This window comes from Trichosurus vulpecula, chromosome 3, assembly GCF_011100635.1.
Source record: "Trichosurus vulpecula isolate mTriVul1 chromosome 3, mTriVul1.pri, whole genome shotgun sequence".
NCBI lineage: Eukaryota > Metazoa > Chordata > Mammalia > Diprotodontia > Phalangeridae > Trichosurus > Trichosurus vulpecula.
In genome coordinates this window covers 49968915-49982939 of record NC_050575.1, presented here as the reverse complement: position 1 = coordinate 49982939, position 14025 = coordinate 49968915, and the positions used below count along the sequence as shown (strand labels likewise).

At 39.5% G+C, this 14025-nt stretch overlaps 1 protein-coding gene across 3 annotated transcripts in view; it reads left to right on the top strand.

Annotated features, from left to right (window-relative positions):
- Positions 1–14025, top strand: part of DIAPH1 (diaphanous related formin 1) — an 83108-nt gene that overhangs the window by 43062 nt on the left and 26021 nt on the right. For all 3 annotated transcript variants that reach the window (XM_036749431.1, XM_036749433.1, XM_036749432.1), the window contains 2 exons: positions 815–929; positions 1408–1416. In XM_036749431.1, the coding sequence (XP_036605326.1) occupies positions 815–929; positions 1408–1416 (124 nt within the window). The remainder of the gene's footprint in view (positions 1–814; positions 930–1407; positions 1417–14025) is intronic.

The window sequence follows — 14025 nt, the reverse complement described above, 5'->3', positions numbered from 1 at the left end:
ACCTTTTCTAAGTGGGTAATCTCCCAGGATAGACTTCCTTTACTTTCCTTTGGCCCAACCTGTCTTCAAAGTCCCAGGATTGGCACCATTCAACAACAATTTATTAAGACTCATGTATACAGAGTGCCTTTCTACCTCCACAGAGAATTTAGTACACTCCTCTTTGGCCTTAAATTTTGGATTCATTATCAACTTAATGTACTTTACCTTTTGCTCCAGAAGATGGCAGCACTGTGATAATAAAATTTCAAAATCAGCCATTCCAAAAGTTTTTAGGCAGCTGATAATTGTCCTGCTTTAAAAGTCACAGATTCCATTTGTCATTAAAATACATATACCTGTATCTTTCTTACTGTTTAAACTTTTAACAAAGACTTAACCTTACTGGAGGGTATTTTGAAACCACTAGGATTCTGAGTCAGCTGCCTTCTCCTAGGTCCCAGGTTCAAATGAAAAGATTGATGGGTCAGTTGACTGATTTATTCACTTGACAAAATTAACACATTTAGAATTAACTTTAGTGAAAAGAATATACCACAGTATGAGGAGTCTGAGTTACTAGAGCTAGAGAGCTTTGAGTCTGGAGTTAGGAGAAAGGACAGAACTAAAGAAGCTTCTTTATGTCTTAATTTGAAGTACCTATCTCTTGTTCCAGCCTTAAAAATGTAGCTGCTTCAGGGCATTTTGTTGGAACCTTAGTCCTGTAAATTGGTACTTTTAAATTTATCTAGTTGCTTCCCATATCTACAATTTAGTTTTCATGAGTGGGAAAGTATAGAGCCTATAATAGTGACTCCAGACTTTGTGTCCACAGTTTGTTGCTGAGGATCTCTCCCAGGACTGTTTTTGGACAAAAGTAAAGGAGGACCGGTATGAGAACAATGAGCTGTTTGCCAAGCTCACACTTACTTTCTCAGCCCAGACAAAAAGTAAGTACTTTCCTTCAAGGGACAGTTCAGCTCCAGGCATAGCCTGTGGAGGAGGAATTTATCAGCCTTGACTAAGCTAGGAAAGGAAATTGGGGGTAGGAAGGAGATATTGGGTGATTTAGAATGGGACTTGTCCCTTTGGAAAAACAAGCAGGTTTTCTTTTTTTGAGGAGAACAGGATTAGAAAGATGAATTTCCTTGGAGTGGATGAGGCTTAACCATTTCTGAATTATCTTGTGGCTAATTTCTGTTAAAGAGCCATAGCATCCCTATAGGTAGTACAATTTCATTGTGCCCCTAGGCCACACTGAATGATCCAGCTCTGACTGTGCTTTGTGCCTGCCATGTCTTAGCAGGTTGTGCTGAAGTGGGTATGTGGTTGGCTATAGATAACAGTGAACTAGATCTGATTCTTCTTTCTCTCATTTCATTCCAACTTCTGATGGTGTTTTTTCTCCCTGGCCCACTTCTCCTGCAGCTTCCAAAGGTGAGTACAGCATGGCAGAGAATTTCATAGAATTAAAGCTGGATCTCTCAAATTGAGAAAACAAAAAGAGGCAGAAAGTAAGAGTAGTGTTGAGTGAATGCAAAGAGAAATATTCAGATAACTGAGTCACAGTATTGGGAATTCACTTCTTTCTGAATGAAGCCATATGCGAATTGTTTGGCAGAATGTTCTTTAGACTCTCTAGGATCTCGTAGAGATAACAAGTATTGCAGGGACACCTCTAACTTAGTAGGAAAAGAGAAAACTGCATGAATTTAAGGCATTATTCAAGCTACCTATTAGCTTTTTTGGAAAGTGATGGGCAATTACCTCTGATGTTGTCTCATATGTTCTCCTGCTTATTATTGTTATTAGTAAGCCTTACATTTGTATTTGTAAAAGCTCTTTATATATGTGGTCAAAGAACTGTAATATCTGTTATCTCATCTGATCATCACAACAGCCCTATGAAGTGGGGACAGGTGTTGCCATTTTCCATTTTATAAATGAGAATACTGAGGTTCAGAAATTACGGTTAATCAAAGGTGGAGCTGAAACTTGAAACCAGGCACTGTGTGATTTTTTTTTTACTGCTCTTTCAGCTCTCTTCAGCTATTTTTCTAATTCTTATACTGTTTCATTGCATTTTAGAAAAGCTAATTTGTCTTCTTTATGGGAAGCTAGGTGGCACAGTCCATAGTGAGCTGGGCCTAGAATCAGGAAGATTCATCTTCCTGAACTCATCTGAGTTCAAATGTGGTCTTGGAAACTTAGTAGCTGTGTGATCCTGGTCAAGTCACTTAATCCTGTTTGCCTCAGTTTCATAAATGAGCTGGAGAAGGAAATGGCAAGCCATTCTTGTATCTTTGCCAAGAAAACCCCAAATGGGATCACAAAGACATGACTGAAAACAACTCAACAACAAAATAACTTCTTTTTTCTTTCTCTATTTCCTCATTTTTTCCTTCTAAGGACATACTGGTTTTGTGCTGCTTTGGAGTGGGGAGTGGTAGGAGAGGGGTATTTTTAGTCTTCTCTCCTTAGGGGTGTAGTGTTTAGAAGTTGTCATCCCCTATAATTTGGCATTTTCATCTCCTTCCTGTGTTTTTGTTATCTATACATACATGTGTACCCCTAATGAGTGAAATGAGTAAGCATAGTTCCAGTGCACACTCTCCTCCTATAAGCAAAATTAGTATATTTATAATGTGACAGTTGTAATTTTTCTTTGATCTGATAGGGCAAAATTACACTTTAATTTGTTTCAGTAAGGAGCCTGACAGGCTGATGGGTACCTCTGCTAGCTCTTGGAAGTGACTTATGCATTTGTATAGTATTGTGAGCTAGCAGAGTTCAGTCTTGTCTCTTTGTCCTAGTCCTCAGGGCGAAGTGACCTCTTGCCTCCTGGGGACCTTCTACCTTCACTGCTGAAGTTCTGGATAACAGTTATCTTTGATCTCCTTAGTTTAGAGGTTGTGCTTATGTTCCCTGAGGCCCATTTAGTATCTGTATCAAAGAAAACTGACTTCATTCTTATTGTCCACTGATGGATAAACTCCTTTACTCACTTCTCAGCCTCCCTCCACCATGTTATCACCTAGAATCTATTCCTGTATTATTAGCCTTCTGTTTGTTGGAAGAGGCATCCCTGCCTGGTTTTTGGCTTGTTGGAATACTTTTGAGTTCTGCCACTACTAAGCCTTTCTAAAGCTATGACTTTTATTTTCACTGACTTGATAATATTAAGATTCAATCATCCAGAGTAATAAATGCTGAGATTCCGTGGTTCTGAAGATGTGCAGATTTGAATTGTTAACAGGATTTCTTTTAGTGCCATCTAGGAGTGCCCAGATCTAAATAATAGGCATCCATAAATATACTTCAGAAAAGCAGTAACTGAAAGCACAAGTCCAGTAGCCTTCCCTGTTCTTTGTACACTTTGTTTCATCCATTTGTCCCTCATTAGTTTACAATTTAGGAAGTAAATTTGAACCAGAGAACAAATGGCTCTATTGCTTTTTCTATTCTTACACACTGATTCCTATAAGCACCGATTTTAGTTTTTCCTCTTTTTTTCCCCTGCTTTCTGTTTGTGAGTTTGTCTGGGTACCACCCAGAGTGATGAAGGAGTTATTTCCAGTGATGAGGTTCTATATCTATATCCTTTATGAAACAAGTTTACTGCCAGTTTTGTGACTAAAGTTGGATCAGAATTTCTCTGATCACCTGATGATGTGTAGGCAAGCCTGGTTTATCAAAAGTTTTACAGATCCTATGAAGGTAGAAAGGTTTTGAGCATAGAATTGGTGATGAATTCTGTCTGCTGTTCAAGGGCAAGTCTCTTGGAATTCAGGGAGCCTTGTCACTAGATTGTACACAGAATAATGAATGTTTTAGGCATGGCAATTTGGCAAAGACCATCTACTAAATCATACAGGAATTATGATCAGTGTTGGCTGACAGAATGCCTCATCTGCCAAATCACAGATCCTTGAAATGCTGAAATATGGCAGAAGTGTACTTTTAACTTTTCCCACATGGATGGCAGGATCTGGAACTGTTTGTGGACTAAAACTCATGCTCCTAGCTCTGGTTTTAGTCTCTATGTTGCCGTTTCCTTTCTTGATGCAGCCTTCTGCCTCTGCTTGGTCTGGAAGACCCAGTACACAAACCTAATTTGAACTTTACATTCTGATACTTTATGTAAAGAAAATAGAAATCAATTTTCCTAGGGAAACTTCAGTGACTGTTAGCTCATTTACAGGTTTTCAGTCCTTTTTGTTTTCCACAGTGCAATAATTCTCTTATTTTTGAGAAAAACCCTATAAACTATGACCCATTCTATTCTATTTCATGGAGTACAGAACTTAATGTCTTGTTTTAACTTAATATATTTCCAAAGTTCTGTTATAGTAGTAATGGAATATGGATGCAATCTAGAACCTTATTCAGGTGTAACTAAGACTTTTGGGCCCCTGCTTTAAATTTTAGAGGTTTCCATAAACAAGTATTTTTAAAAATTCTATTAGAAAGCATTTGTTGTCATCCTTCTTGTTCTATACATTTCTCAAGTCTTCTGATCCTCTCTCAACCAAAACAATGCCCTTTGAAAGAAATTCTCACGTGTTTCACTTCCTGAAGTACGGAGATAATGGTTGGTGTTCTTCAGAACACTGACTCTTTTTGGCATCTCTTTTCTATTTTCCATGTTTCTAATCTTTAAACCTAGAGTTCAGAGTCAGACTTTTCCAGAGCTAGGCGATATGTTGATATGATTTGATTAATCCTTATATCTGTTACAATAAGGATTGTGTTAAGGGAATTCTGAGTCTCATAATAACTCAGTAAGCACTTGATGGAAGTAAATTTATAAATACCCTGAGTTAAGGTATCAGCTATAACTAGGGCTTTCATGGCATTATTCTCATTAGAATTTGACTGTACAGGGTTAAATCTTAAATCAGGTGCAATTTCCTTAGCAGAAGGATTTATTGATATCAAAATGGCATTTGACTCTAAAACTATGCCTTTTTAAGCTTAGAGAAATTTGTCTTATTCCTTGAGAGACTCAAGGAATACATGATGTTCTTGGTAAATGAGGCTGACCTAGTTTAGGGATTTCTGCTGAACACCTGTAGAGTATGTACTTTGTGAGGAAAATTGCGTCTCAACCCTTAACTTGTAGCATAACCTTTAGAATTTTGTGAGTCTGACAAAAAGTTTTGTCAGGCAGCAGTCATTATTAAAGCTGCCATTTCACTGTCCTATATTCTGCCTGGACCTTTTCTTTCTCTAACATTAAGGAAGTAAGAGAATAGTACAGCCCATCCTAGGACCCCCTTATTAATAGAAATAGCAGACCTATCTAGAACTCTAGGATAACTTTTGTCTCACTACAATTCAGCTTTTTATTACCCAGAATATTTCAAGGATCTGTGATTTTATTAGCATGAATATTTTTCACTCACACAGATCAGGTCTTAGAAAATTTCTGTGACCATTTCTGTAGCCAGTTCTTTACCTTGCAGCGAACTTGGTGATTGAAATTTTTTGAACTGGACTTGGACAATAGATATAATCTGTCACGGGGTTCATTCCAAAAGTTTCTCCAATTTGGTAGCTTTGCCCTTCTTGCATAACCTTCGAGAGTCTAGGTTCCATGAATCCCATTGAAGTGAATATTTAATTTTCTTCTTTTGGCAAATATATCTTCCAGTCCAGCTTACTGAACAGCTTTAGGGGGAACACTAAAAATCATTATCCTGGAAATGGCATGAGACTGATCGAAATATTTATTTATTCAGCAAACATTTGACAAAATATTGGCTGTTGTAAAGCCCCCTGGGCTGAAGGGAGGACAAAAATAAAACTGAACAAAATTAAAAAGCTCCTGGCATAGTAATCCTAAGGTATTGAACTTGATTTGCCTCGTATCCTCCAAAGATTGTATTGTTCAGTATGTTCTAGTTCTAGGTTTTTCTCTGATTAATTAGGCTCACCCCAGTTTTCTTTTATTTGCTATTTATCTGGTGGGAGTACAGTGGGAAGCTGCTTAAGTAGATCTCTTTCTCATGTCCACTCTCCTCAGTTTCTAGCAATGTTTGAGAGACACATGCCATTGTTTCATCATACACATGTACCCCCTGACACTTAGCAAACCATTATGTAAACTTCCTATTTTATGAAGAGCTAAAACAAGCAGTTCCATTTAGGCTATCTGAAGACTGAGTTTTGAAATTGTGAGGTTCATGTTCCCTCAATTACTTAAAATCTAACCTCCCTTGGCTTTAGTTTCTTTATCTATAAGGTGAGGAGTTCAAACTAAATAGCATTTGAGATCCCTTACAGCTTTAGACCAGTCAGTGATTCTTTGATCCTGTGCATTTCAAATTTTGACCTAATTTAGGAAAGATTGGACCATTTAAACCACTCATGGGAGAGGAAGAAGCCCCACGGTGAAGCAAGGCTGTGTTATCTCTTAATTCCAGGGTCCTAAGGTAGTCTCAGGGTTAGGTACACAAACTAGGAAGAAAGCTGATACGCCTACCTGACTATAGCTTCCTTGGAGCACAGTAGGAAGGGATCCTCCAAAAAAGGAGTGTTCGTTTTTCTTCTTGCCTGTGTTCTCCTTCCTGTCCACCAGGTGGCATCTATCCAGTTCCACTCCCAATAGGGACTATTCCGTTAAATCTGCAGACTTGCTATTTAGGATCAAGATTTTGTAAGGACATGGCATGACAGTGTACTTTTTATGCTCAGATCTCTAGACCTCATTTTCCTATTTATGTCAGTTTTGTACGGTTATATTCTTAAAGGTTGTATTTTCTATTGGATCATCTGTTAAATTGGAGTAGGTTTAGACTACTTAAACAAAAACAAGTTGGACAAATTTCCTGGATAGTAAGTTAACAGACTTTCTCATTAGGCAGAATTTTTAGGGGTGTCAGATCCCTTTCTGTTACTTCTCTTAAAATTTAGAAATACAAAAGATACTGATCACCCATCAGGCTACAAGGCTCCTGAAATGGTCCAGCCCTGTATGCATTATTTAGTCTCTGGAAAGCTTAGAATTTGACTCAGCAGTCAATAATTACCAGAATACATAGTCCCACCAGAATTATCCTAATAAAAGAACTGGAAGGTTGCCTTAATTTCTAGTTCTTTTCTCTTTTTGTGTTGGGCTCAATATTGTCTCTAAAAGAGTGTCACAGATGGTAATAGGTCTCCAGAAGTTCTGCCATTTGATGCCCAGTATCTTTTCAGATCCAGCTCACTTGTAGGAAATATTTAGAACCATTTTTCCTAAGGAGGAAGTGTAGACCCTGAAAAACATCCTTTCTTTAGTTTCCTTCCACCCAGCTCCATTGTATGGGTCCTACTTTGGGACTTTGTACTCAACCTATTATGTACACATCTTGCTCTAACAATTTTTACTAATCATAATCTTTTCTTCCTTACTCATCTTTATACTATAGGAGCTAAACTCTCTTTTAGGCAGGAGATACCTGAGCACAGTTACTGAGCCATAAAGAAGTGGTGACATGGAATGAAAAGAGCATTGGGCAAGCAGTAAGGAAACCTGAGCTCTGGTCCTAGCTCTACCACTAACTAGCTGTGAGACTTTGGGAACATCACTTAACCCCTCCAGTTTTTCACTTTCCTTATTTGAAAAAGATAAGAGATTTGAAACATGAGTTAGAAGATTCCTTTCCAGCTTCACAATTCTGTGATTCTGTCTGCTGGTTGTTCCCCACATAGCCTGCCTCTGAGAGTTGTCATCGTTTTAAGTCGTTACCCCTTACATTTTTCTATAGCTGTAACAGCTTTCCAGGCCATTATGCCTGTTTTTAGTCTGAGTTGCGTTCTTTCCCTCCATGCATTTAGTTGTTTCTGGCTATGTGTTTATGGATGAGTGTAGATAGTGCTGGGGGTGGGAGGAAAGAGCATTGGTGATCAAACACACCGGTGCCCAGGTCCATATCTAGTTATCATGACAAACAGCAGCAGATGAGGGATAGCAAAAGGAGGCCAGATGAAAGGCAATTCAAGTCTCCATTCTTTTAATATTTGAGTAGTTCAATACCTTTTCCACTAAAGTCCTACTCTAGTACCTCATTGTGGTGTGGAAGATGACCCTGAGTTATATCAGCAGAGTATAAGCTCTGGCAAGTTCCCTACCAAACTCTGAGTATAGGCCTAGGAGTGGTCTGTTGTCCAAGGCCCTGCCTAGCTAGGTTTGGAGAGACTCATCATGAAGTTGACTGAGGGAAGACAAAATATTTTGGTCTCTTCAACTTCTGAGGACCCTATGCTAAATTGTAGAAGGGTTTCAGTCTTCACTGGTAAAAGGGAGTACCCCCAAGGTCATAGTCAGAGATTCATAAAGTACTGAAATGATTCAGTACCTAAAATTTGCCTGATGAAGAATGCACTTAATGTTTTCACCATCAGATGGAATATTTCACCAATTTCATTACTGATTTACATCTCTTGTTTCTCTAGTATAGAAACTGGTGCAATAATTCCAGAGACTTTATGCAGCTCCAAGATGTATAATGTTCTGCTTCTTGTCAGAAGATACTTTGGGTGATTGAGGGACAGTTAAGGTAAAAGAAACTGGGAAATTAGAGCCTGCTCAGTGTCCTCCAGTAAATATTTGGGTTCAGAAAATGAGCTTCCCAAGTACAAAGTGGAAATAGGTGACTACTTTGAAGTTTGTCTTAAAAAGATCTTGAGTAGACATTAGTGTTTAACATGTGTCTGGTACATAGTAGGAGCTTAATGAATGCTTTCATGTGATCTTAGTCTGCATGGTATCTAGGACTAGGACTAGGAAGGTGATAAACCTGCTCTATGATGTTCTGCTCAGGGTACATCTGGAGTATTGCGTTCAATTTTCGGCACCATGTTTTAGGAAGGACATGAACAAACTGGAAAGTGCCCAAAGGAAGGTGTCCAGGATGGGTAAAGGGCCTCATGAAAGCCCCATGTGAGGATCAGTTAAAATAAACTGGAGATCTCGACAGGCAAGGAGCAAGTGTGTACCATGATAGTGATCTCCACGTATTTGTTAGAGAAGGAATTGGACTTGTTCTGCTTGACCCTAGATAGCAGTACTAAGAGTAAGAAATAGAATTTACAGAGAAACAAATTTAGGTTTGATGTAAAGAAAAGCATCCTAACAACTAAAATTCACATTTTCAAGTAAAGGATGAGTGGCTGCCTCTTAAGTAAATTGTAGGGGATATTCTTCTTCTGATATAAGTTGAATTAAATAGCCCAGGAGGTCCCTTCTAACCCTGACATTCTATTGTTTTGTAAAAGGTTCCTACCCCTTTTCATCTATAGTCTCATAGGGCCATGAAAGTGAGTATTTTGAGGTTTTTTTTATGGCATAGATACTAGAGCGTTTTTGTTGTTGTTATGCCAGGCTTTAGGGGCACATCAGTGCTTCCTAGTGGCATAAAACCAAAAGACATTTTCATAGTCTTAACTGCTGGCATTTTGTTTCTCATCCATATTTAGAACCTGCAAAATGTTGACCAATGATGCTGGTCTCCAACTCATAATAGAACAACAATAATTCATATTTATAAAGTATTTTCCTCACAACAGCCTTGTGAAGGAGACATTAATAATAATGGTGACTGCTGCTTATGTGGCTCTTTAAGGTTTTCCTGGTGCTTTAACTTACTTTAGCAGAGCCTCCTAGCAACCCTGAGAGGCAGGATATTGTTACCTCCATTTTTTCAGAGAGGAAACAGAAGGTCCAGAGGGTCACACATCTGATAAGTATCAGAGCCAAGACTTGAATCCAGGTCTTTTGACTCCAAGTCTAAGTTTCTTTCCACAACTCTGTGGTCCTGCCTTTTCTATTACAGAGAATATTTAGTCAAAGATCATTGATTTTAAGATATTTTCTTCAGAATTTCATTTAGGCTACCCTTAATAGAACTTCATTTTCAAAAAGCACTTCTGTATAATGGTATTTTTCTCCTCTCTCATCTCATTTCATTCCACTCACCTGCCCCAGGAGCCTTCCACAGTCTTGGAAACCCTTGGAAAGCCCAGCAGGTAGGCCCAGTAGGCACTGTATTGCCACTCCAAGTGTCTTGGGCTATATGATTTATACCCTGTGTTACACTTACTATCATCCACATACTCTAGACTTAGTGTCAGGAGATGCTTCCTTTTACTGCTGTTTTAGAACACAGACTACCTAAATATCTCCATGGCTCATCCAGCCTCAGTACTTAAGTTTTTATTGAGGTTTGCTAACCTTACCATGACTTTAGTTTTTATTTTCTTCTCTCTACTATTCTAGAAACTGTTCTCTGATTAAATTTTTCTCCTACATTAGGTTTTATATGTATGTGTACACAAACACACACACACACACTTCCCATTTTTTATCAATGTCATATACTAAAAGTATAAAATATCCATATTTCCTCTTTGCAGTTAACATTTTGGAAAATGGATGTTAATAGTGCAGAGATTTTTGTGAGTGAAGAAGTGAACTTATTTCTACTTAGGAATATTACACACTTGTATTTTTATCACCTATCTTTGAACTACTCTAAACTTAATCAAGATGGGCGTCCTGAAGATAGAGGAGTTTTAAGAAAGTACAAATGGACTGTGGCTTGACAGACATTGAGAAAAAAAATCCTTAGAGGAAATAGACTAAGAAAGTCCTCCATGGGCCAGGCTTGCACAGAAAAATAAACTGACAAGAAAATGAGAAGTGCCAATCAGAGCTGGAAAATAGATCTAATTAGAGCCATAATTAATGAATATATCTTAAATGGCAATACTTTGGAATGATTGAGGTCATAAGAGATTAGAAATGGTTGGGAGATAAGCAGGGAGAACACTACAATTGTTTAGATATTCAGTAACTGAGATTGGGCAAGAGGATCCAGACAGCAACTATGCAGAGATGTATTTAGAAGGAGAAAGGAGGGCTTTAAGAAATGTGAAGTGAGAATTTGGGAAGAAAAGAGATCTGACGGTCCTTTGGTAGTTGGTCTACCTGAATACAAAGCTGTTTTTGAGAGGAAGAACGCTGCTATGAGAATTTATATTTGTATGGGGGTGCCTTTGACCCTTAGCAGTTTAGTAATTCCTGTTTCTCATAGGAACGTATCTTAAAACATCAGGCTTCAGGGGCAGCTAAGTGGCGCAGTCAGTAGAGCACCGGCCCTGGAGTCAGGAGGACCTGAGTTCAAATCCGGCCTCAGACACTTGACACAAGTACTAGCTGTGTGACCTTGGGCAAGTCACTTAACCCCAATTGCCCTGCCAAAAAAGCAAAAAAAAAAAAAACAAAAAAAAACATCAGGCTTGCTGATAAAACCATAATGCTTTTGCTTGGTCCTGCCCTGCCCATTCAGCAATGTTGTATAGTACTGTCGTTATGGGAATTACCTAACTAGAACATTTACCATGTAGACTGTGTTTACTGCAGGTCCTTCTGAGGATATTTTGATGTGTTAGCCACAATATCTAAAGCCATTGGATTGCCTGGGAATTCTGTCAGATCACCTTTCTCCCCATACTCTGCTAACCAGATCACCCTGGCTGAATTTAATATTGGCTCAAAAGTTTGAAACTTAGAGATTTGAGGTCAGGTATGGTATATAAATAGTCTTGACCCTCCTTTATTCTCTCCTCGGTTTAAAAATAATGCCTGATATTTCTGTAGCACTTCAAGGTTTGCAAAGTGCTTTACATACATTATTCATTTGAGCTTTACAATTGCCCAGCTAGTAAAGGCATTATTATCCCTACTTTTCTCATGAGGAAACTGAGACCTACAGAGATTGGGATTTGCTCACAGTCCTATAGCTAGTAGGTGTTGAAGGCAGGATTCTAACCCAGATCTTCCCAACTCCACATCCAGTATGCTTTCCCAAGGCTCAGTGAGAAGCCCCAGTCAGAATTCTCGGTGTTTTTCCTGATGGGACAAAATACTTTCTGAGGATTTCCTGAGGCAATTTATACTTTGTGTTTTCCTAAAAGTTTTTAGACACTGAGAACTTTAAAAAACATAAACTGAGCCTCTCTTAAGGCCTTTGAGTGCAGTCTTGTATCATGATTTATGTAGCCTCCTTTAGGGCTTATTGGTTGTAGAGTCTTAAATATCTGCTGGGCTTAGGGAATGTGGACTTGTCAACATCTGGTGAACTTTGTCACTTGCACGAAAACCCCACAGCATCCAGGGCAGAAGTTGTTTCACTGTGCTCTGGAGAAGAATTTAACTCAGGTCTGATGTTTAGACGTGTGGGTTCCAGGCCCTGACTAGAAGCTTTCAGCCTTTTAGGTTTGTGGCTGAAAGGGCACCATGAAAAGAAGGCCTTCTTGATTGCTAGCTTTGTCCCTGAAGCCCTAGATTCTTGGAGTCAGGGGAAAGTGTTTTCTTCATTTTGCCCCTGTCCTGTTAGTGGCAAGATGAGAGCCCAGTTGATAAAACCACAAGGCCAAGCTAAGTTCAGAGACTCTTGGTTATATCGTCCAGATCCCCTGCCCGCCCACTCCCTTGCAATTGATGTGATACCCCTGGGTCTGGGTGCAGATGGTGCTCTAGCGGTCCTCTTGTAAAGAGCAGTGCAGAAGCATCTTCTCTCTAGCTCCTGTGTCATCCTAGCCTTGCCCTCAGTGTCATGGACACCTCCTTTTAAAAAGGTCAGCCCAGAAAAGGGTAAGCTTTTTTATTCTTTCTCTCCAGAACCCCATCAGGACAGGAGAGCTGCTCCAAATCCCCTCACACAACACCTTTCCCTGCTTTTTCACCCTTTTTCTCTTCTCTTGCATTGCTCTTTTCAGCCACGGGGCGAGCGCAGTTGAGCTACTTTGGCTCAGGTTCCAAATTATGAAGTCAGAGGCTAGGGATTGGAGGAGAGTATCAGGTGATTTTCAGTATCTGCAGTGACTAGGCACCCCCTCTTCTCCACCCCCTTCCTCCCCCGCTTCCCCCTCCTCTTCCTGGCCTCCACCTCAGGAACAAAGAAGGGAAGAAAACAGGACTATGACAAAAACAAGCAGCTGCATCAGCAGCGCCAGGTTGGGGGCAGGGTGCTCTCTCCATCTGTTTTTTTTTTTCATGCTTCAAGCCTTGTGTCTTAGTGCCTTCCAAACTGGGAATAAAATGGGAGTGGGTGGTTTTAGGACCCTTAGTTACAAAGGAATTATGAGGAATTTATAGTCTGTTTACAGAGCCCCATGTGTGAGAAAGGAAGAAAGAGACAAGAGCATATTACTATGGTCTAGAAACGTGTATGCTTATCACCTTTTTCATTATATCTCATTTGAAATATATTTTTGTTTACCCTTGTGAAAGGGAGGGAGTGTTTACTTCAGGTCTCTGAAGGATTTGAGAAAGGAATGACTTAGATAAAAAGAAGTCCTGAATTAAAACAAAGAAAGGTAGTGGAGAATTTCGTGGGACTGTGCTGCATTTGGTCTCTGATCTTCATTCCCCGGCTCTCCCTGCACCGCCCCCCCCCCAACCTCAGTCTGGCTTTATTAATAAACTTTATTCCTCATGTATCCTTTTGAGTCTTGACTCCTGCCCTCTAGCCCTGTTGTTCCCATAACACAAGCTGATTATTCTTGTCCACACTTTGCTGATACATACCTCAGTTTTTGCTTGGGGCAATGCCTGTTCTTCTGTTTCCTACCGACCCAAATCTGATACTGAGTGGTTCTCAGCACTCCCTTTTTGAGTCACCCTGGGTGTGCTGGGAAAGAATCAGAGAGAGACTGAATAACTGCACTGTATGAATGATCATCTATTTTCTGGAGATTCCAGCTAACAAATAGGTGCTCTCTGCAATCTATATGTGCCTTTGTGCTTCCCCCCCAATCCTGCTTGACAACGTTTGGCTCCTCTAGCCTTAGGACCCACATGTCTTTCCTACTGCTCAGTGCAGCTCTGTCACTTCTCCTTATCCTTCTGTGCAACCTCCCTTACCCATAACATTCTAATTCTGTTAAATTCAGAAGGATGGGAGTTTGAATTGGCAGAGAAATTAGTTATAGAAATCTTTTTTGGGGGTAGAAGAGGCTGCTGATTCTAGCAGGCTTACTACCTTGTTTCTTTATGTT